Source organism: Erythranthe guttata, chromosome 7 (assembly GCF_056151865.1).
Source record: "Erythranthe guttata isolate IM_541 chromosome 7, IM_541, whole genome shotgun sequence".
NCBI classification, from domain to species: domain Eukaryota; kingdom Viridiplantae; phylum Streptophyta; class Magnoliopsida; order Lamiales; family Phrymaceae; genus Erythranthe; species Erythranthe guttata.
The window spans coordinates 13,523,188-13,546,090 of NC_142539.1; the positions used below are offsets into that span (position 1 = coordinate 13,523,188).

The 22,903-nt window shown below is 34.5% G+C and overlaps 2 protein-coding genes across 5 annotated transcripts; both read right to left on the reverse strand.

Moving 5' to 3' along the window:
* Window positions 1-1,118: 1,118 nt before the first annotated feature.
* Window positions 1,119-7,081, reverse strand: LOC148769751 (AT-hook motif nuclear-localized protein 2-like). 4 transcript variants are annotated; one of them, XM_088820988.1, is made up of 7 exons: window positions 6,812-7,081; window positions 5,161-5,824; window positions 4,938-5,057; window positions 3,261-4,356; window positions 2,302-2,448; window positions 1,915-2,067; window positions 1,119-1,417 (listed from the first exon to the last, which is right to left on the reverse strand). In XM_088820988.1, the coding sequence occupies exons 4-7, from the start codon at window positions 3,456-3,458 to the stop codon at window positions 1,328-1,330; spliced, it is 588 nt and encodes a 195-aa protein (XP_088677114.1). In that variant the 5' UTR covers window positions 3,459-4,356; window positions 4,938-5,057; window positions 5,161-5,824; window positions 6,812-7,081; the 3' UTR covers window positions 1,119-1,327. The 4 variants fall into 4 exon arrangements, with proteins under 4 accessions (XP_088677114.1, XP_088677111.1, XP_088677112.1 ...); XM_088820985.1 differs by lacking the exon at window positions 5,161-5,824 and having other exon boundaries at window positions 3,261-5,057; XM_088820986.1 differs by lacking the exon at window positions 6,812-7,081 and having other exon boundaries at window positions 3,261-5,057; window positions 5,164-5,261.
* A 6,945-nt stretch (window positions 7,082-14,026) lies between these two features.
* On the reverse strand, window positions 14,027-15,202 carry LOC105960464 (uncharacterized). Its single transcript, XM_088820984.1, has 4 exons — window positions 15,033-15,202; window positions 14,862-14,954; window positions 14,629-14,787; window positions 14,027-14,378 (listed from the first exon to the last, which is right to left on the reverse strand). Exons 3-4 carry the CDS (start codon window positions 14,731-14,733, stop codon window positions 14,043-14,045), a joined length of 441 nt encoding a protein of 146 aa, XP_088677110.1. The 5' UTR covers window positions 14,734-14,787; window positions 14,862-14,954; window positions 15,033-15,202; the 3' UTR covers window positions 14,027-14,042.
* Window positions 15,203-22,903: the final 7,701 nt, after the last annotated feature.

Genomic DNA, 22,903 nt, shown 5'->3' on the forward strand with positions numbered 1-22,903 from the left:
AATGACTCTTAAAATCGCAACTCAAAACCAGCTCGTAGTATCTAGTATTTCTACATTGCATTTAAGAATTAAATTTTCCTATGTATACGAAACTGGGAAAAAGAAAACACAGAAAAAAATCAACAAATAATTGAATTTATAATCTGCCCTCGAACCAGTGGGCAGTGCTTTGATTTGCATGGTAGAGAGTAGAAATTCGTAACTTTGGGAATTCATTACATAATTTTCTAAATAATGGTTTGCATTGAGTTTGAGATTTGAATCTTTTGATGAATTAGGGCTGTTTGATTTGGGAATTTAGGTTTAATTTTGTATTGAAGCTGCGTCGTTTTTGAAGAAAAGTGGGGAGCGGCACTTATTTCTAATAAATCCCTGGGGTTAACTACAAATTCCACATTTCACCCCTATACTATTTTGTCCAAAACCGATGTATTTTGTCCACCTTGAAATAACAGGGACTAAAAGTGACATTGGGCGAAACATTAGGGACCAAAATTGTAATTCTCTATCATTTTGCCTTTATTTAGACGTATTTGGGGTCACGTGTGCTACAGTGGAACTGAGTGGACCAGGGACGAAAAGTGAAATCAGACCAAATATTAGAGACCAAAAGTCTAATTCTCCCTATTTTAAATAATAATGCTAATAACTCATCTACTATATATGATGGGGCGGTTTTAACGGTTGTGTCGATTTCAAACTACTCCAATTACGAGTGTAAACGTGCTATAAATAATCTGTTATAATTGTTTTTACTAAGAAAATCTTATACTACTAAGCTTCTTATTTTAGCGGTTAATGAAGTCAAGCAAAACTAGTGAAATTCAATCTAACGAGTTTTATTGAAGTTAACCACGATTCGAGCTCCACGTTCATCGATTTTGTAGAGGTTTTATTATTTTGGACAAAATTGTAGGAATAAATGGAACTTGGGGCTAGATCGATCAAAAATAGAATTAAGGAGTGTGCTGAAGGAGTTATTTTAGCATGCTCATGTGCTGCTCCACACGATCGTTTCCCGTCAAATCATGTAGTGCACTCACAATCCACTAATTGTTCGATAAAAACTGATAAATGTCGACGTCAATTTACATTTATGCAGCTTATGTGAAGCGGAAAAAAAAAGGTTTCGATATTATCAAAAAATTAATATTCAAAGTTACGAGTCCCGAAATCGAAATCATGTAATGCTGTCCAAATCTACTAATTGTTCTATAAAACGGGTAAATGTCAAAGTAAAATATGTCGAATAGTCATCCAGACGAATATAGTCTGCATCCCGAATGTAGATAGCCAACCAATCTAAAACCCTCGATAACATTTCGAATTAATTCGTTACAAGGGCACCTTCGTTTACGGCAAAGCCCTCAGCGGTGCTCGTTTCTCCGTTATCCAACCTGGCGTAACCGAGAGTGACCTGCATTAAAATGAACATTAGTTGGGTTACGGCTACGCAAAAAAAAAAAATCAATGCGAGTTATACCTGCAATTGAATTAAATATATTTCAAAGAAAAATGAAAAAAAAAAAATCTTTTGAAATGACATTCAAATGTTGGATAATGCATCCTTTTTCTTTTTCTTTTTTTCTATTTTCTCAATTAATAGAAAATATACTGTAACATAATTAGTGATCAAATATGGCTAAAACAACATGAAAATAGAATAAAAATACGGTTCGAACATAAATAACAACTATTGTACGATATTAATTGCACAGAGTTGCTGCTAAATCTGCACAATAACCCCCACTAAATGACGATTATTTGGATTATTTGGACAAAAAGAAATGAAAAATAAAATAAAATGTTGTACAAGAACATAGTGAAATTTCGTTATTCTAATGGAGGACTAATCGTTTTATTTTATCTTAATTAAGAATATCACGAAAAACTATTGTAAGAGAAAAAGCTAACCTGAACAGCACAACCGGCTATCAGAGGTCCAATCGCAGTACCGCAGACGAGCACATCGTCTGGTTGAAAGCCGACCTTCAAATAGTCCAGCTGTACACGTCCGTTTGTAGATATTACGAAACGGCCTTGGAGGGTCGCTATGGAAAAATTACCCTGCAAGTATAACAATAAATTGTTCTTCGTAAGTTGATGTAAAACAAAAAACTTTATAATTTAATTATTCTTTTACGAATGCACAAATATTATTTGCACGGAGAAGTTACTAAATCTGCACTAATTCCCCACTAAATGACAAAATTTAATCATATTAGTTCGATTCGAGTCAAATTCTGCTATACTATTTCGTCTAATAAGTAATGAAATAAACACTCGACTCAATATGTTTACCTCAAAATAAGTAGCTAAGCCTTGTATATCGACTCTCGGGTTCGATATGTCTCCTGATACAGTATATATACATCCGTCCACCGACAAAGCGCCACAGCTTGGGTGGATACGCTCTTGAAAGGAATCTCGTATCCGTTTTCCAATGTCCTATAAGCAGAAAAAAAATAAAAATATGAGATATCATAGTGGTGTTCGATTTCTCTCGGAGTTCAATTATAACTTAGTACATTATAAATCCTCTGTGAAGTTAAGACCCTGAAATTTAAGGTTGTACGAAAACGGACATATGTATGTAACGCCACATTAACATATAATTTCACATAATCAATTTGTTTTTGAATGATTTACCAAAACTCGAGGAGACAATAATTATGAACTATTGATAGAAACTAAAGCGGATCTTATTCAAGTCGAACTTCTAAAATCGTGTCAAGTTCGCTTCGAATATTGACATCGAACTCAACCCTATAGAGATAAATTATACCACGTGGGGTAATCCATTTGTTTCGCATTAAATTTTCATCTTAGAAAACTAAATTCCAACTTCCGATATGTCACGTATTTGTATACGAGTGTTAACTTTTATTGGTTTTGTGCCCTAATTTGTGACGACTCATCGATTTAATTATGATAAGATAGATCTCTTCAGACAAAACATCGTAGAGTCAAATAAATGCAGCCGTATCCAAAAGGACTCCTATTTATTCACTTACTATAAAAGCTAGGTAAAATATCCAAGTTTGAATTCAAATAAAATCAAAAGGTCTAACAATGCAGATAATCAAATCAACATAGAGAAGCAAAAGTACCCTACAAAAATACAAAAATCAAAAATCAAAAAAAAAAATTAAATAAAAAAAAAATCAAAAATAGAAAAAGAAAATCAGAAAAAAAAACACACAAAAAAAAAAAAAAGAAAAAGAACGAAAAGGAGACAGAAAATTAAGAAAGGAAGCAACCTCTCCAGTCTTTATAGTAACAATGAAAGGCGACAACTGAGCAGCAAGAGAAGTGAAGGGGTGTTTAGGAATCCTTGGTCGAGGTATAGAAGGTCGACGAACGGAGCTTGATGCATCGAATTTTGTATATTCAAGTGCCAAAATTACGGGACGCTCGTCCACTGATGGATTTTTTTTACTCCCACGTACATGTGACATTTTAAAATTTATAGAAAATATTTCAGAAAAAACGAAGAAGAAAAACTGTAGATGCAAAATAATTTTAGAAAATATTTCGGAAGGGCTTGAAGAGGTTGAAAGAGTGAGAAATAATCGAAATGAAAACGAGGTTAAATAGATAAAGTTCTTGTCTTGGTTGACAACATATTGAGAAATTAATTACAGATTTAGCAAATACGAGAATAGAATCGAGGAATGGTTTTGCAAAATCTAGACTGAAATGGGAGGAAAGTCAAGAGATAGTTATTACGAAATCTGAAAAGATGGATTTCGTAAATAATTTCGTGTGTTTTTGAATTATTTCCATGACTAGCTACAGCATTTAAAACATTATTTGAATTATAAACAAAATAACAAATACATAAAAGTTGGCAAATAATATAAAATTAAATGTTTTGCATGATGAAAAGCAGACGAACTCTAATTGAAGCTTAAATTTAATTTCGAGAAAAATCTTCAAGAATAATGTGAAACGGAGTTTTGGATGGCTAAATTAGGCATGTATACGCATATACATATAGTACGTATATAGTTGTACACGTACATACATATATTTTACGAATCCAAAACCGTAAACCCTAAATACTAAACAATTACGCGCATGTTTATATACATATTTGGCATCTTGTATTTCATGATCCCATGCAGCATCGTTACTTCTCATATAAGTTATAATAAAATTCTTCACAGCTCCATTTATTTAGTCTCTAATAAACTTCTTTTTACATATATTGGTTTGCCTTCGTTACCATTTTTATTTTCCTTTTTGACCTTGACCTTCTTTTGCTTCATTGGAAGCATACATCAGACTTGAAATCGGACTGCTTGAATCCAGAAAATTCATAAATTTGGGCATCATATACCAAAAATCTTATACCTAAAATCCACAATCATATTCCTCATTAGAATCATTATTATCAGCATTTATTAGTGACCGATGCATTTGACAATAGGAAGTAATTAATCAATTAAAAAAATCATTATTATATATGATAATTATAATAATCATTTATTAGTGACCGATGCATCTAATGATTTGCTTTGGTATACGTGTTTATTGTGTAAGAATATAGATCATAACGAAAACCAGTCGTTAACATTCAGTTCATCGAATGGCCCAAAGTTTTTTGTCAAATAAGCCCTGGAAATTGACAAACTAAAATAAAAATTTATAAAACTCAACATTAAAGACATACTCTATGAGAATTAAAATTCAAATCCGTGAACAAACGGGGTCGAGAAGCACTAGTTATTTTAACTTACAGCAGCTAACAGTTATAAATAACAAACCAAGGTGCAAGTATTAAAATAGAGTTGGTAAAACATACAACAAGAATAGACAGACGATTTTCTATTTGGCATCTGGAAAGTGATGATGAATAAACGCATTCTTTTAGTCTAAAAAGTTACCTAATAGACAGTACAATGAAAATGTACAAAATAAATTCAGATACGTACCATCGGATATTATAACTCATACTTCTATGTATCCGCCTTATTCTTCGAGCCAAGCAGCACTTTGCCATGGGCGGAGAATCGGACTATGGTGTAGACGTACGACTCCACTCGGGATCATAACTGTCGTAATAAAAACAGTATTCATCTCATTTGACAAGTTCAACGATCCGTGAATAAATATTTAATTGAGATTTACTTAGATATAAAAAGTGAAATTGTTTACGACTCTGACAAATGAAGAAACAATTTTTCGATCGTGCAGATTAATTATACGTCCTGCATGTAAATCAAACATTCCAAAGTAAAAAAAAAAAAAAAAAATTAGATAGATAAAGAAAAGGAAAATAAAGTTTTAATGGTATACAAAATTATCTATTGTGTCAACAAAATCTACCATATTTAAAAATAAGTGAAAGTAGGTAAGTACCTTTACAGTTATACGATAACCACTAAAAGGTAATCATTTACGTTTGATAATTATACAGAGAGCGGGTTAGAAACAATATATAATTATAAAAAGAAAAAGGGAGAAATTAAAAGCGAAATTTAGCCACCGCGTGCCGAAAATTATGTTACGTAAGAGTCTACTTCACCTCTTTTCGGAAAGTATATAATTCGGAAAACATGTAGCATGGATAAAATATAGTAATATGATTATAAACACATAGCTATTCAACTATTTAAGTTTTCAAAATATACAAAATAAAGCTACATGCAAGTAAAAGTAAACTGCAGAACGTTTGCAACTAAAGCAAAAACAGAGTGAATAAATAGAAGACTTATGTACGCCAACGGATTCATCGGGTGGAAGGGAACTTAATTAGTGCTCGTTCAAACAATGAACGGACTTTTATATCATCATTCAATCGGCACACAAATCAGCATATCTGAAATATAAGGCGACTTAATTCAGCATAGATCTTATAAAAGATCTGCACATAGATATTACCCAAAATAATGAGGTGGCCATATTAATATACGATCGATTGTATAATGAGGTGTTCATTGGCACAAATTCTTCTTTTTTTTTTTTAAATTAATCTAGCTGTCAACCATAGCATCTTTAAAGATCAGTCGTTTTATTTTATTTTTTACGTTAATTGGGGTTGATGAAAAAGGCACTTACTCGAGAATGTAGCTAGAACTTGATAAAGACATGTTTATTCAGTTTACGTTACAAAATAATTTTCCCTTGTTTATAGGAAGTCTTTTGATTAAAGTCCTCTCAGCTAAATATGGAAGATTAATATTCCCAATTAGTCCACTGAAACTAATGGGAATGACTAAATTCACCGAACGCAGACTTTTGTTGCAGTTAACAACGTCGCTCATGCAAAATTTCGTGATCTGAAATCAGGTACGAATCCGGAATAAATTGTCTTAAACATTCCCGTTGCATTGAGAAAAATCGGAAAAAAATAAATAAATCAATCTTGCAAAAGTAATTTATGGAGTATAAATTAAGCTATGATTTTACCTACGATGAATTAATTAACGAAATGTACGCACTAAGTATCACACTGCAAATTAAAATAAAGACTATAGCCTAATCATTTCATTTGCATTTGCATTTGCATTTGCATTTGCAGCAGAAAACTATAAACCAGAGATAATTAACATTGAATAAAGGAAAAATAAATAAAAATCACAACTCAAAACCCTCTCGGATTATCTAGTATTTCTACATTGCAAATAAAAATTATTTTTTTCATATGTATAACGTGCATGAAACTAGGAAAAAAGAAAACACAGAAAGAAATCAACAAAGAATTGAATTTATAATCCGCCTCGCCGCACCCCTCGAACCAGTGGGCAGTGCTTTGATTTGAATGGTGTAGAGAGAGAAAAAGAATGAGGAGAGTAGAAAATCGTACCTCAGGCCGATAATGGAATGAAGGCCCACGTAACTTTCGGAATTGGGAGGCGAATTCATTACATTTTATTTTCTAAATGGTTTGCATTGAGTTTGAGATATGAATCCTGTGATGAATTAGGGCTGTTTGATTTGGGAATTTAGGTTTAATTTTGTATTGAAGCTGCGCCGTTTTTGAAGAAAAGGGGGAGTTGCACTGGTTTGTTTGTAATAAATCGCTTAACGCTTTTGGTAGTTGGCAATGCTGAGAAATAAATGTTAGCTGGAAGAGATCTTACACCCGGTGAAATACACCATGTGGTTTTAAACTGTAAATCTATGTAAATTGGGTCGATAACGATTTCAATATTTACCAAAGTTGATTGGATGGGTTGGGTTGGGTTGGTTTTATGTCTGGTTTTTAACCAACCAAACCAACACACAACCCTAAACTCATCAACTGTGATGAGGCAGTTTAAACGGTTGTGTCGATTTCAAACTACTCCAATTACGAGTGTAAATCTGTTATAATTGTTTTTACTAAGAAAATCTTATACTACTAAGCTTCTTATTTTAGCCGTACGTTAATGAAGTGAAGCAAAACTAATGAAATTAATGACACCATCTAATAGACAGCAACATTTATTGAATTTTGGAAAATTTTAAATTATGATCCGATTGAAGAAAATAATAATAAAAGTACAGGATAAAATAATTTATTTATTTTTATTTAAATTAAAAAAATATTGCCTAAAATAATTTGTTATATGAACATGTCATTTTCACATTTTTATTCATTAGTCTCATTCATCCAAAGATCACATTAGAGAATAAGATTTGAAGAAACATGCACCAATACTGGCATAAATTTACACTCGATATAATCAGAAAATTAATATTCAAAGTTACAAGTCCCGAAATCGAAATCATGTAATGCTGTCACAATCTACTAATTGTTCTATAAAACGGATAAATGTCGGAGTAAAATATGTCGAATAGTCATCCTGACGAATATAGTCTGCATCCCGAATGTGTCGGAGTAAAATATGTCGAATAGTCATCCTGACGAATATAGTCTGCATCCCGAATGTAGATAGCCAACCAATCTAAAACCCTCGATTACATTTCAAATCAATTCAAATTATTACAAGGGCATTTTCGTTTACTGCAACGCCCTCAGAGGTGCGCTGTGGTGACTGAAGAGGAGCGGTGCTCGTTTCTCTGTTATCCAACCTGGCATAACCGAGAGTGACCTGCATTTAAATGAACACTAGTTGGGTTAAGGCTACGCAAAAACAAAATCAACGCATCGAATTCTCATTGAGTTATACCTGCAACTGAATTAAATATATTTCAAAGAAAAATGAGAGAAAACAAAAAAAAATCTTTTGGAAAGACATTTAAATGTTGGATAATGCATTCTTTTTTTTCTTCTATTTTCTCAATTAATAGAAAATATACTGTAACATAATTAGTGATCAAATATGGCTAAAACTAGCAAGAAAAATTGAATAAAAATACGGTTCGAACATAAATAACAACTATTGTACGATTATTTGGTCTCACATAAAATGCACAAATATTAATTGCACAGAATTGTTGCTAAATCTGCACAATTTCCCCACTAAATGACGATTATTCGGACAAAAAGAAATGCAAAATAAAATAAATACATAGTGAAAATTCGTTATTCTAATGGAGGACGAATCGTTTGATTTTATCTTAATTAAGAACATCGCGAAGAACTATTGTACGAGAAAAAGCTAACCTGAACAGCACAACCAGCTATCAAAGGTCCAATCGTAGTACCACAGACAAGCACATCCTGTGGTTGAAAGCCTACATTCAAATAGTCCAGCTGTACAGGTCCGTTACTAGTTATTACGAAACGGCCTGTGAGGGTCGCTATGGAAAAATTACCCTGCAAGTATAACGATAAATTGTTCTTCGTAAGTTGATGTATTATACAGATGATAACATATTTTTCATGCCTTCTTCGATGATAAAAAAAAAAAAAAAAAAAAAAGGTACATAATTTAATTGTTTTTTTAGAAATGATAAATTGGTTAAAAATTATTTGCACAGAGAAGTTACTAAAATCTGCACAACCCCACTAAATGACAAAATCTAATACACTGCATTGTTTATTGAATCAAGCTAAATAGCTAAAGTTAATCATATTCTGCTATATTATTTCGTACATTATGTAGCGGGAAAACTATTACAGGAAGAAACGAATACGTACGATCGACTCTACTATGTACAGAGATATGGTAGGAAAGAATGAATTACCTCAAATACAGTTGGTGAGGAGCCATTTATCTGTATTCTAGGGTTCGATATATCGCCTGATACAGTATATATACATCCTTCCACTGACAAACCTCCACCGTTACGCTCTTCGAACGAATCTCGTATCCTTCTCCCAATGTCCTAAAACCACAAAAAAAAGTTATATAAAATAAAATTCAAAAAATAAAATAAAATAAGCTATCGTGTAAATTGCACTAAAGTTGCACGTTTAGGAAATTATCATAATTTTAAGATCCGATCAAAATATCAGATTGTGGCGGAATATAGAGATTTATAAACTCAATAAAAATAAAAATAAAATATACGAAGAATGTCGTTTTAAATTTTGATCGGACGTGATTACGTGAACTTGTATTTATTATCTCGCCAACTTATTTTTTATTAAAAGCATTAATTCTAGTCCGAACATTATATTTCGGTTAATTCTACTCCGAACCCCTGCATTTATCAGAGCTTATTCGACCGGTTTACGATCTACTTAGACTCTTCTAGAAGTAGTGTTTTCAAAGAAGATAAAATCATTATTTATCATTTTATCTATAATTCCTAATTGAGAGGCCAAAAGGATCCTTTAGGGGAGGAACTTAACTTCGAATTTTTATTGCATTCTAGAAAAACAAATTATATTCCAACTTGCGATCTGTCACGTATTTGTATATGAGTGTTACCTTTTATTGGTTTTGTGCCCTAATTTGTGATGCCTCGTCGATTTAATTATGATAAGATAGGTCATATACAAAAGGACTCCAAGGTTTAACTTTTTATTCACTTAGTATAAAAAGCTAGGTAACACATCCAAGTTTGAATTCAAATAAATCAAGGGGGTTTCACAATACAGATAATTAAATCAACACATAGAAGCAAAAGTACCCTACCTTGTATACATAAATAAAAAAATCAAAAATCAAAAATCAAAAATCAAAAATCAAAAATCAAAAATCAAAAATGAAAATCGAAAAAAAAAATAAAAAATCAGAATATGTGGACAAATGAAACCAATAAGCACAAGAATTGGGACATAACGAGACAGATATAAACACAAAGCGAATTCTATTATTTTCAATAAAAGCCAATCATTTTTATACTTTAGTAGAAAACGGTAATAAACATGAACTACGTCTTAGTCACATTCATTTGCGAGCAATCAACCAACTTTTGCAGAGAGTTTTGTTAAAAAAAAAAAAAAAACAAAAAAAAAAAAAAAACGAAAAGGAGACAGAAAAATAATAAAGGAAGCAACCTCTCCAGTCTTTATAGTAACAATGAAAGGCAACAACTGAGCAGCAAAAGAAGTGAAGGGGTGTTTAGGAATCCTTGGTCGAGGTATAGAAGGTCGACGAACGGAGCTCGATGCATCGAATTTTGTATATTCAAGTGCCAAAATTACGGGACGCTCGTCCACTGATGGATTTTTTTTACTCCCACGTACATGTGACATTTTAAATTTTATAGAAATTATTCCGGAAAAAATGAAAAAAAGAAAATTGTAGATGCAAGGGCTTGAAGATGTTGAGAGAGTGAGAAATAATCGAAATGAAAACGAGGTTAAATAGATAAAGTTCTTGTCTTGGTTGACAACATATTAAGAAATTAATTATAGATTTAGCAAATACGAGAATAGAATCGAGGAATGGTTTTGCAAAATCTAGACTGAAATGGGAGGAAAGTCAAGAGATAGTTATTACGAAATCCGAAAAGATGGATTTCGTAAATAATTTCGTGTGTTTTTTAATTATTTCCATGACTAGCTACAGCATTTAAAACATTATTTGAATTATAAACAAAATAACAAATACATAAAAGTTGGCAAATAATATAAAATTAAAATGTTTTACATGATAAAAAGCAGACGAACTCTAATTGAAGCTTCAATTTAATTTCGACAAAATTCTTCAAGAATAATGTGAAACAGTGTTTTGGATGGCTAAATTAGGCATGTATACGCATATACATATAGTACGTATGTATTTGTACACATACATATATTTTACGAATCCAAAACCCTAAATACTAAACAATTGCGCGGGTGTTTATATAAATATTTGTCATCTTCTATTTCAAGACCCCATGCAGCATCCTTACGATTACTTCTCGTATAAGTTGTAATAAAATTCTTCGCAGTTCCAGATATTCTACCATTTATTTATCTTTCTATTTACATATGATTTTTCCTTTATTACTATTTTTCATTTTCCTTTTTGACCTTCTTTTGCTTGACTGGAAACATACAAATCCGATTGCTTGAATCCAGAAAATTCATAAAATTGGGCATCATGCATCAAAAATCTTATAGCTAAAATCCAACAATCAGCATTTATTGGTGACCGATGCATTTTACAATAGGAAGTAATTAATCAATTAAAAAAAATCATTATTATATATAAGATAATTATATAATAAGAATTCTTTAGGGCATGCATCTAATGATTTGTTTTGGTATACGTGTTTATTGTGTACGAATATATATAGATCATAACGAAAACCAGTTCGTTAACATTCATTTCATCAAATGAGTCGAGCAACACTAGTTATTTTTACTTATGGCAGCTAACAGTTATAAATAATAAAACGAGGTACAGCAAAGAATTGTACTAATTTCTACAAAAATAACGAGACGGTTTTCTAGAAAGTGACGATCAATAAATGCATTCTTTTAGTCTAAAATATTGCATAGACAAAAAAGGTAACTTTTAGACACTACTTGAAGAATATCTTATGAAAATGTACAAGATAAATTCAGATACATACCACCTTATATTATAACTCATACTTCTATGTATCCGCCTTGTTCCTCGAGACAAACATCATTTTGCCATGGGAGGAGAGTCGGAATATGGTGTAGGCGTACGATTCCACTTAGGATCAGAATTTTCATAATAAAAACAGTATTCGTCTCATTTGACAAGTTTATGATTCCGACAAATAAAGAAACAATTTTTCGATCATGCAGATTCTACGTGCGGCATGTAAATCAAATATTTCATTACTACTCTACTCTTTTTTTTCCTTAATTTTTTTCATTTAATTTTATTTTATTATTATTATTATTATTATTATTATTATTATTATTATTTTTTTTTTTTATGTAAACTTAGGAAGATTAGTCTTGATCCGAAAGGAAGTGGAATGGGAACCGGCAGCCATGTTAGCATATTTCTGAGCTATCTTGGTTTAGAAAGAGTGCATGCATGTTTTAACGTATGCGTGAAAAGCCAGTTTGATGATAAACAAACAACGCGATATTGTAAGTTACGTTGCAACGTTTTAAACTCGTTTTTAAAGAGGCCGAAAAATTAAACTTTTTTTTTCTTTTTTTGCAGCTACTAGTTATTGGTTTTCAGCTGTCATCAATGGTTATGGATGGCCTGCATGCATTGAGCTTGCAACTATTAATGATCCAAACAAAGGATTCATAGTCAATGATTGTTTTCTTCTAAATATAGAAATCCATGTCCAAGCTGTTGCAAACGTAATTAATTAAAAAATTGTTTTAAACAATTTTGTTTTCGTTACGGTTTTCATCTATTTATATCGAATACTTATGTTACCAAGTATTTTTGTATATTGACTTTCATATTTTTAGTTATTTTGAAATTTCAATGCATTAAAATATAGACATTCTATATGTATTATTAATAGTATTCAACAACCTTGTGTTTACATTCATTGTTGAACTCTATGTTATTATGTTCCAATTAGTGTTTGGCTAGTTAGGAACTTTTATAGGGGGGTCTTCGCTAATGTTTTTAACATGGACATTTTTTCGGAAATTCGACATTACAGGGTGTGGTGAGTGCCGAAAATCGGTGTATTTTGTCCACCTTGGAATAACTGACATTATTGGGCCAAACATTAGGGACCAAAATTGTAATTCTCTATTGTTTTGCCCTTATTCAGACGTATTTGGGGTCACGTGCGCTACAATGGGACTCAGTGGGACCAAATGTTTTTGAAAATTGGTATTTTAATGTGTATTTCTCTACGTTGAAACAACAGGGACGAATTAAAAGTGAAATCAGACCAAATATTAGAGACATAATAATGCTAATAACTCATCGACTATGATGGGGGCAGTTTTAACGATTGTGTAGATCTCAAACTACTCCAATTACGAGTGTGAACGTGCTATAAACAATCTGTTATAATTGTTTTTACTAAGAAAATCTTATACTACAAAGCTTCTTATTTTAGCCGTTAATGAAGTCAAGCAAAACTAATGAAATTCAATCTAACGAGTTTTATTCACTAGGCCAAAATGGTGGACTGGCGACGAAATTTGGCGACGAAAATGTGCATTTGGCGACGATTTTTTACGGTTTGCGACGAATTTTTTGCGTCGCCAAATCCTACAAAAAACATCGCCAAACGACCCGTCGCAAGGTCTGCGACGAAAAGACATTTTCGACGCAACGTTTGGCGACGAATGTCATAAATCGTCGCAACATTTGTATTTTCTGGAAAAAAATGTTTTTTTTAATATTCGCGACGGATCCTATACTTTCGTCGCTTACCAGTTGCGACGAACAAATAATAAGTCGCAACACTTTGCGACGAATTAGGTTTTTCGTCGCTATATTAAGCGACGTTTTGTGACGGTTTCGTCGCTACGTTTGCGAAAAAGTTTGCGACTGATAACAGTTTTCGTCGCAAGCCCCACGATTTATTTGCGACGATTTGTTTTATTTATTCGTCGCTAGGTTTTTTTTTTTTTTAATATAATTTCTGGTTTATTTATTTTTTCCAATTAAGAAATTGAACCTGTATTTTGCAGTTGTACAAAAAAAAATACACTTATATCGAAAATATTAAAACCATTTATACGGATTAAGATCGTGTCAAGGTAGCACAAAACATAAATTAAAAAAATACATAAAAACTTAAAAGCATATAATGTAGTGTTTCAAACTTTAATTCAAAAACCAAACAAAATTCATCCCTTTTTATACTCCACCATCATTGGAAGGAGTCGATGTCGAGGCTTGTAGTCCAAAACGACCGACTAAGGTGTTCACAATTTCTCGGGTTTCTTTCAATTCCGCTTCCAATCTTTCCATTTTTTCATCTTTAAGTTGCATTTGCTCTTTCATTGAATTCATTTCCATTTGCACTTCCGGCGGAATTGAAGAAAATCTCGACTTTGAACTCTTTGTGGTGGTTGCAATCTTAATTCCAAGCCCTTTGCTTTTTCCGAGCACTTTTTCTATCGCAATTGAGTTGGCCGTGCTTTCGTCACTTCCATCACGAATTGTCTCATCGTACACTCGTTCCAAATCAGCCTGAAAATGATTAAGTACACTTGTTTAGCAAAAATTTCGACAGCATAACAACTAATAAATGAACATCCCCAAAAAAACCATCCATGTATACAACAACTTAACATTATTTAAAACAAATATTCATATCCACATATCTCAACTACGTACTAATTTAACATATCAAATAATTAAATATGATAAACATGCGACAACAATAAACATAAATAATTAACATACAACCAATTGAAGAATAAAATTGCATTACACTTACCGAAATGCGAAGTTGTTCAGGAGTTGCTATCCCATTATACGGTTCTTCTGTATCTCCTTCCTCACTAATAGTTGGCCCGGTTTCCCTCAGTACATCAATGCCCATATATGCTTTCTTATACGTATCAAACACCGTAGGATTTTTGCCCAATTTTTTAAACTATACTAAAATATTATAAAGTAAGTATCTATTTTAAACTTAAATAAATTAAACTTATAGATCAAATTACTTACATGATTGTGGGACCAACTATTGATACTTGTTCGACCCCAATGGTGGTCTGTCGAGACTTTCTTTCGCGAGTCCTTGCATTTGGTTGATTTGGACTATGAACAATAACACAAAAAATTAAAACTCTTTAATATATTTAAACATTTTCCATAAATTAAATATATATAATTTACCTTCCCATCAACACCAGGAGTGGAAATAGAATGAAATTGATCACATAGTTTCTCCCAAGTTTGAACACTAATCCTATTTGGACAATTTGCCTTAGCCGTGGCAAGGTCTGAAGCTCTATCAAAGACTGCCTTCAATCGTTTAGTTTTTCCATCTTTCCAACGACCGTTAGCAGTCTCATTGAACCATTTTTTTGTAGCCTCAAGTTTCCAAGTTTCCTAAATAAAATATAAAAAATATACAATTGAAGGGAGGTGGCGGCGCCGCCGTATAGAGCTCGCCGGATGTTGGGCGGAGAGTTGGGCAGAGAGTTGCGGCGGACGGCGGACGAGCAAGACGAAGGGGGGGCCGACGGCGGCGGCGGACGCGGAGGTGGAGGCGCCGGCGGAGAGGAAGGCGCCGGCGGAGGGAGTGGCACCGGCAGATGGCAGACGGAGGGGGAGGCGCCGACGGAGAGAGTGAAAGAGAGAAAGAAACTAGTTAGAGAAATTTGGGGAAATCGAATTAGGGTCTGTACTCTAATTAAAATCTTTGCGACGATTTATAACAAATCGTAGCGAACTCAACTTTAACGAATCTCTTAGCGACGATTTTTACCTCTTTCGTCGCACACAACAAAATTAAAAAATAGACTAGCGACGTTTCCTAAGGAATCGTCGCTAGATAAAAACAATTTTTTTTCCAATAATTATTTTGGCGACGATTAATACACTATAGTCGCAAATAATAATTATAATTTTTTAAACAAATTTTTTTCTAGCGACGTTTAGTACACTTTCGTCGCGACGAATAAACATTATTTAATAATTCCACTTTGGTACGCTACGTTTTTCCGAATTCGTCGCAAATCCAATAAAATATTTTTTTTTGACAATTGCACTAGCGACGTATACGTCATATTCGTCGCGAATGTAAAAAAATAAATTGCAAAAAAAAAAATTCGTGCGTCGTTTATATAAATACGTCGCTAAGAGAGGACATTTGCGACGTTTTGTGAAATATAGTCGCCAATTGGCGACGATTAATATTTTCGTCGCGAGATTTCCACCGAAATCTTGTTTTTCGACAATTGGCGACGTTTTTTAATATAATTCGTCGCAAGGTTGCGACGATATCTAAATCGTCGCCAAAAAAAACGTCGCCAGTGAGCTGTTTTGGCCTAGTGATTGAAGTTAACAATGATTCGAGCTCCACGTTCATCGATTTTATAGAGATCTAATGTTTTTTTTTTTTGGACAAAATTGTAGGAATAAATGGAGCTTGGGGCTAGATCGATCAAAAATAGAATTAAGGAGTGTGCTGAAGGAGTGTGCTGAAGGAGTTATTTTAGCACACGAGCATGTAATGCACTCACAGTCCACTAATTGTACGTTCGATAAGACATTCTGAAGTAAAATATGTCGAATAAAACCTTATATGATCATGACATGAACAGCACAACCCCAGTACCATAAAGCGAGCACATCGTCTGGTTGGAAGCCTACCCGCATATAGTCCAGCTGTACAGAGCCACTACTAGATATTACGAAACGGCCTGAAAAGGATGCTATGGAATAAGTTAATTACCGCGCGTGCATAACAATAATTGGATTCGTAAGTTCAAAGTATTGTATAGATGATGAACTACTTTTCATGAGTTCTTCGATTAAATCTGCACAATTTCCGCACTATAAAATAATTTATTTATTTTTATTTAAATTAAAAAATATTGCCTATAATAATTTGTTATATGAACATGCCATTTTCACTATCTTATTCATTAGTCTCTTTAATCCAAAAACCACATTAGAGAATAAGGTTCGAAGAAACCTTATGCAGCTTATGTGATCGAAGCGGAAATAAAAAAGGTTTCAATATTATCTAGGAATGGCAATGGATACGGGTTTGGCGGGTCTTGGACCCGGAACCGACCCGTTTGGGGCGGGTCTGGGTCAGCTAAATGGTTCTGGGTCGGGTAATGGGTTTAAGTTTATAGAACCGGATGGTTCTGGGTCGGGTTATGGGTCTTATTGGAACCGACCCGGAACCAACCCGTATATATATATATATATATATATATATATATATATATATATATATATATATATATATATATATATATATAGATATATATATATATATATATATATATATATATATATAATTTTGAGTTTCATTTATCAGACTATCAATTTCCATCTTGACTATTCTTATTTACCTATTTTCACTATTTTATTTTTCGAATCTCATTTCTCGTGAGTAATATTTATCACTTGTCTACCACCGCTAATTGTCTTACATTTTGAATTTTACTTATTATCGAAGTTAAATATAAGTAATAGTAATTTTATTGTTCATGTTATGTCACTTGTAGAGATTTTTTAAAATATTGTATTTTAGTATTGAAATTATTTAATAAAAACATCCAAGCAAAATGTTATGAAAGTTAAAAAATATTAATTTTTTTGTATGTTAATGGGTCTAGCGGGTCTGGCGGGTCGGAACCGTTTAGTTAGGGTTTAGGTTGGGGCGGGTCTTGGGTTTATATATTTTTCATGGGTCGGGTCTTGGGTTTAGGCAAACCCGGCCCAGAACCGACCCGTTGTCATCTCTAATATTATCAAAAAATTAATATTCAAAGTTACGAGTCCCGAAATCGAAATCATGTAATGCTGTCACAATCTACTAATTGTTCTATAAAACGGATAAATGTCAAAGTAAAATATGTTATTTGTAGTGGTTTTCGAGATAGGAATTTTGAAGAAAGAATTGATAAACAATGAAAAGTCGAGGCAAGAACTTTGTTCTCTCTCCTTAAGACAAAATTGCCCCGCAACAGTGCTTCGGTTTCGGCAATTGTCTCCCAAGATACAACGACTTACAGTTCCAACAGAGCAGCACAACAACTGCTGGAACACAACGAACGAAAAGACGTTTTGGACTTTTATTGACACGAAAGAAAGATATTATGCAGCGAATATGCTTATGCTTATGAATGCTTGGATGATTGAGTGAGATTGCTGGAACACTTAGGGCTGTATTTATAGTTTTCAGAAAGTTGTGTTCCAAAAGACACAACTCTAGAAAATGAAAGGAGCTGAAAAAGCATTGTGTCTTTTCGCAGGGGTTACACACCAATTCGTGTTTAAACTGCCACCTGTTCGGATATGATGCTAGATTAATTAATTAAGCCCAAAAACTTAATTACTTCTAGGCCCAAAACGGACCCAACTCCAAACCAAACATTTCCAAAGTCCAAAGTCCATCGGCCTCGGCCACGCGCACGCGCACGCGCACGCGCCGCGCACGGGCACGGGCTCGGGCTCGGTCTCGGTCCGGGCGGGCGGCGGCGGCGCGCGTGTGGCTTGGTACTTGATCCCTCACTTGATTATACCTCTAGCTATCCATTTGACACTATTTAAAGTGTTCTCATTAATGCTTTTTTCGTGATGTGGGACAAGTGACTTTTCACCTCCCACCAAGCCCTTTGAGCTTACTTTAGCTCATTGAAGTACTTTACTTTGTGCATTTATTTCTCATTCATCCCATATTGGATTTGAGCATTTAAACACACTACAATTATCTACTCGAAGAGTAGATTTTGTTTCCCATAATTTTATACTTCAATATTTTCCACATTTGAGGTAAACACCTCAATTTTCCAACAATCCCCCACATGAATGAGATTAATGCATGCAGACACTTAAAGTCCAAACGATTTGTTATTGCATCGGGAGAGGTAGCTTATGGCTTTGAACCTTCCTTAGTAATATGTTGTTGGATTTACTTGTTGTTTAGTGAACGTGATGTCTTGAACTAATCAACTTTTTATGTAAACCAAGGCAGCAACATTTACACAATAACATTTCTAACGTCTTTTGTTCTCACGTGTTGTCTATTTCGGCCTTGGACCACTCTTGGATTCATAAGTGTTTCATCGAAGCGGCCCTATACTTCACACTTACATAGGTGATCTCCTTAAAAGAATATCCTGTCATATTCCACCTTAAAAGGTCATAGGAATCATTAAAAGTCACTTGACTTACCCTTACCACACTCGACAGGTAGCACTTGGTTTAGGGAATGGTAGGAATAATTTTCCAAGTGCACAATTTGAATTTCCATAACTTAGTTTGCCCATTGAACCAAGATTTTGGGATCTCCAATCTACAAGGTTGGGTTACCATCATGGATTTTCTTTTATTTGTGGGTTTTTAGACCCATTCCCATCACTAGCTTGCACATTTGATCTCTATTGATTCCTTTCGTCAAAGGATCGGCCAAATTATCTTTTGACTTCGTAAAGTCAACTGAGATAATTCCATTAGAGATCAATTGCCTTATGGTGTTGTGTCTTCGACGGATATGTCTAGACTTACCATTGTACATTGTGTTTCGAGCCCTTGCTATTGCAGATAAATTATCACAATGAATCATTACTGCTGGCACAGGTTTCGACCAACAAGGAATATCTTCTAAGAAATTACGAAGCCACTCGGCTTCTTCACCGGCTTTATCTAAAGCTATGAATTCGGATTCCATTGTGGATCTCGCTATACACGTTTGTTTAGAAGATTTCCATGAAACGGCTCCCCCACCAATCATGAATACATATCCACTCGTGGATTTGGAGTCGTTCGTATCCGATATCCAGTTTGCGTCACTATAGCCCTCTAGCACAGCCGGATATCTTGTATAATGCAATCCAAGGTTTATGGTATGCTTTAAGTATCTAAGTACTCTATTGATTGCTTTCCAATGATCTTCACTTGGATTGCTCGTGAATCGACTTAATTTGTTCACGGCGTATGCAAGATCGGGACGAGTACAATTAGTTAAATACATTAGACTCCCTATGATCTTTGCATATTTAATTTGAGAGACAGCATCTCCTTGATTCTTGGCTAGATGTAAAGTCAAGTCCACTGGTGTTTTTGCAGGAGAACTCTCAAATGCATCGAATTTCTTAAGCACAGTTTCAACATAATGAGATTGTGTTAAGACAATTCCATTTGGTGTCCTAGCTATCTTGATTCCCAAGATAACATCGGCTAGGCCCATATCCTTCATGTCAAAATTATTTTTTAACATGTTCTTTGTTTTCACGATAATATCGTGACTGCTGCCCATAATTAACATGTCATCTACATATAAGCAAACAATTACAAAATCGTTTGTTGAACCTTTAATGTAGATGCATTTATCACATTCATTTATTTTGAAACCATTTGATAGCATAGTTCTATCAAATTTTTCATGCCATTGTTTAGGTGCTTGTTTGAGACCATATAATGACTTTACAAGTTTACACACCTTTTTCTCTTGGCCGGGAGCCACAAACCCTTCGGGTTGTTCCATGTATATTTCCTCATCGAGGTCACCATTCAAGAATGCCGTTTTAACATCCATTTGATGTATCTCAAGGTTGTTCAATGCTGCAATAGCAATGAGCACACGTATTGAAGTGATTCTTGTCACAGGCGAATACGTGTCAAAGAAGTCATATCCTTCTTGTTGTCTAAATCCTTTAGCTACTAATCTAGCCTTGAATTTATCAATTGACCCATCGGCCTTGTATTTCCTTTTAAGGATCCACTTGCATCCTAAAGGTTTGCACCCCGGTGGAAGATCTACTAGTTCCCAAGTATGATTTTGCATAATGGAATCGATCTCACTTCTTATGGCTTCTTTCCATAATGGTGCATCGGGACTAGACAATGCCTCTTGAATATTCCTTGGTTCATTTTCCAACATAAAAGTTAGAAAGTCGGGACCAAATGTCTTAGAGACTTTGGCTCGCTTGCTACGTCTCGGTTCATCTCCATCTTGAGTTGGAGCACTTGTAGCTTCGTGAGTTCTCTTTTTTGAACTTCCTTCAACTATTTCCTTGCACGGAAAAATGTGTTCAAAGAATATTGCATTCCTTGATTCAATTGTCATTCCACGATTTAAGTCGGGAATTTCAGACTTATGCACTATAAATCTATAGGCACTACTGTTATTTGCATGTCCAATGTAAATGCAGTCAACAGTCTTGGGTCCAATTTTGACTTGTTTTGGTTTAGGTACTTCAACCTTAGCCAAACACCCCCACACTTTGACGTATTTATAAGATGGTTTTCGACCCTTCCATAGTTCATATGGAGTTTTATCCATCTTTTTATGGGGAATCTTATTTAAGATGTAATTTGCCGAGAGTATGGCTTCCCCCCACATATTTTGGGGTAAACCCGAGCTAATTAGCATTGCATTCATCATCTCCTTAAGAGTTCGATTTTTTCGCTCGGCAACTCCATTAGATTGCGGTGAATATGGTGCTGTTGTTTGATGAATTATACCATTAGAGGCACAAAATTCTTCAAATGGAGCAACATATTCTCCTCCTCTATCACTTCGAATCATTTTGATCTTTTTACCAAGTTGATTCTCTACCTCACTTTTGTAAGTTTTAAATACTTCAAAAGCCTCATCTTTACTGTTAAGTAGATATACGTAACAGTACCTTGTGCAATCATCAATAAATGTTATGAAATATTTTTTTCCCCCTCTAGTTTGCACAAATTTCAAGTCACAAATGTCCGTATGAATTAATTCTAGAGGTGCTGTACTTCTTTCCACTTTATGGAACGGTGCTTTGGCCATTTTTGCCTCAACACAAGTTTCACATTTATTTTGTGAATTTATTTCCATTTTAGGCAATAAGTCCAAATTAACTAGCCTTTGTAATGTACTTAAATTCACATGTCCTAATCTATCATGCCATAAATTAGAACACTCAAGCAAGTAAGAAGAAGCATTTATTTTATTCATAGTACGCTTCACAGCCATTACATTCATTTTGAAGAGCCCTTTCTCGAGGTACCCTTTGCCTACAAACAGACCATTCTTGGTCAACACAAACTTATCGGCCTCGAACACTAGCCTAAATCCCGCCTTGCTTAACAGGGCTCCGGAGACTAGATTCTTGCGAATGTCCGGGACATGCATCACATCCACAAGCGTAAGCTCTTTGCCGGAAGTCATCTTTAGAACCACCTTGCCTTCACCCACTACGTTTGATGTAGCGGAATTTCCCATAAATAGCTTCCTTCCTTCAACGGGTGTGTAGGAGGAGAACATCTCTTTGTCCGAGCATATGTGGCGTGTTGCTCCGGTGTCCACCCACCACTCTCTTGGATTGTCAACCAAGTTGGCTTCAAACACCACAGCGGTGAGGTCCATCTCGGACAAGTCGGTAGGGACAGCTTTTTCCTCGGCGAGGTTAGCTTGGTTATGTCCCTTCTTTGGCTGACGACATTCTCGAGCCATGTGACCAATTTTTCCACAGTTGTGGCAGCTTCCTTTGAACCTTTTAGTAGGATTTGGCTTGCCTTTGGTCACCTTTCTTTTCTTGGTACTTGGCTCGGCCAAATTCACTTTTGCCTCCATCTTTCCTTTCACGGTTTTGGCTTCGGCTTGACGATTATCCTCCTCAATTCGAAGCCTCACAATCAAGTCCTCAAGCCGCATTTCCTTGCGTTTATGCTTGAGGTAGTTCTTGAAATCTTTCCACAGAGGCGGTAGCTTCTCGATGATAGCGGCTACTTGGAAAGACTCGCTTAGTTGCATTCCTTCGGCATGAATCTCATGCAGAATCAATTGCAACTCTTGGACTTGCTCAACCACTGTCTTGAAGTCCACCATTTTGTAGTCAAGGAACCGTCCGACTATGAATTTCTTCAAGCCGGCATCCTCCGTTTTGTACTTCTTTTCGAGAGAGTCCCACAACTCTTTCGCAGTCTTGAAGTTGCTGTAGACATTGTACAGCGTATTGTCGAGTCCGTTGAGGACGTAGTTACGACAGAGGAAGTCACTGTGGTACCAAGCATCATAAGCATTTCTCCTTTGAACGTCA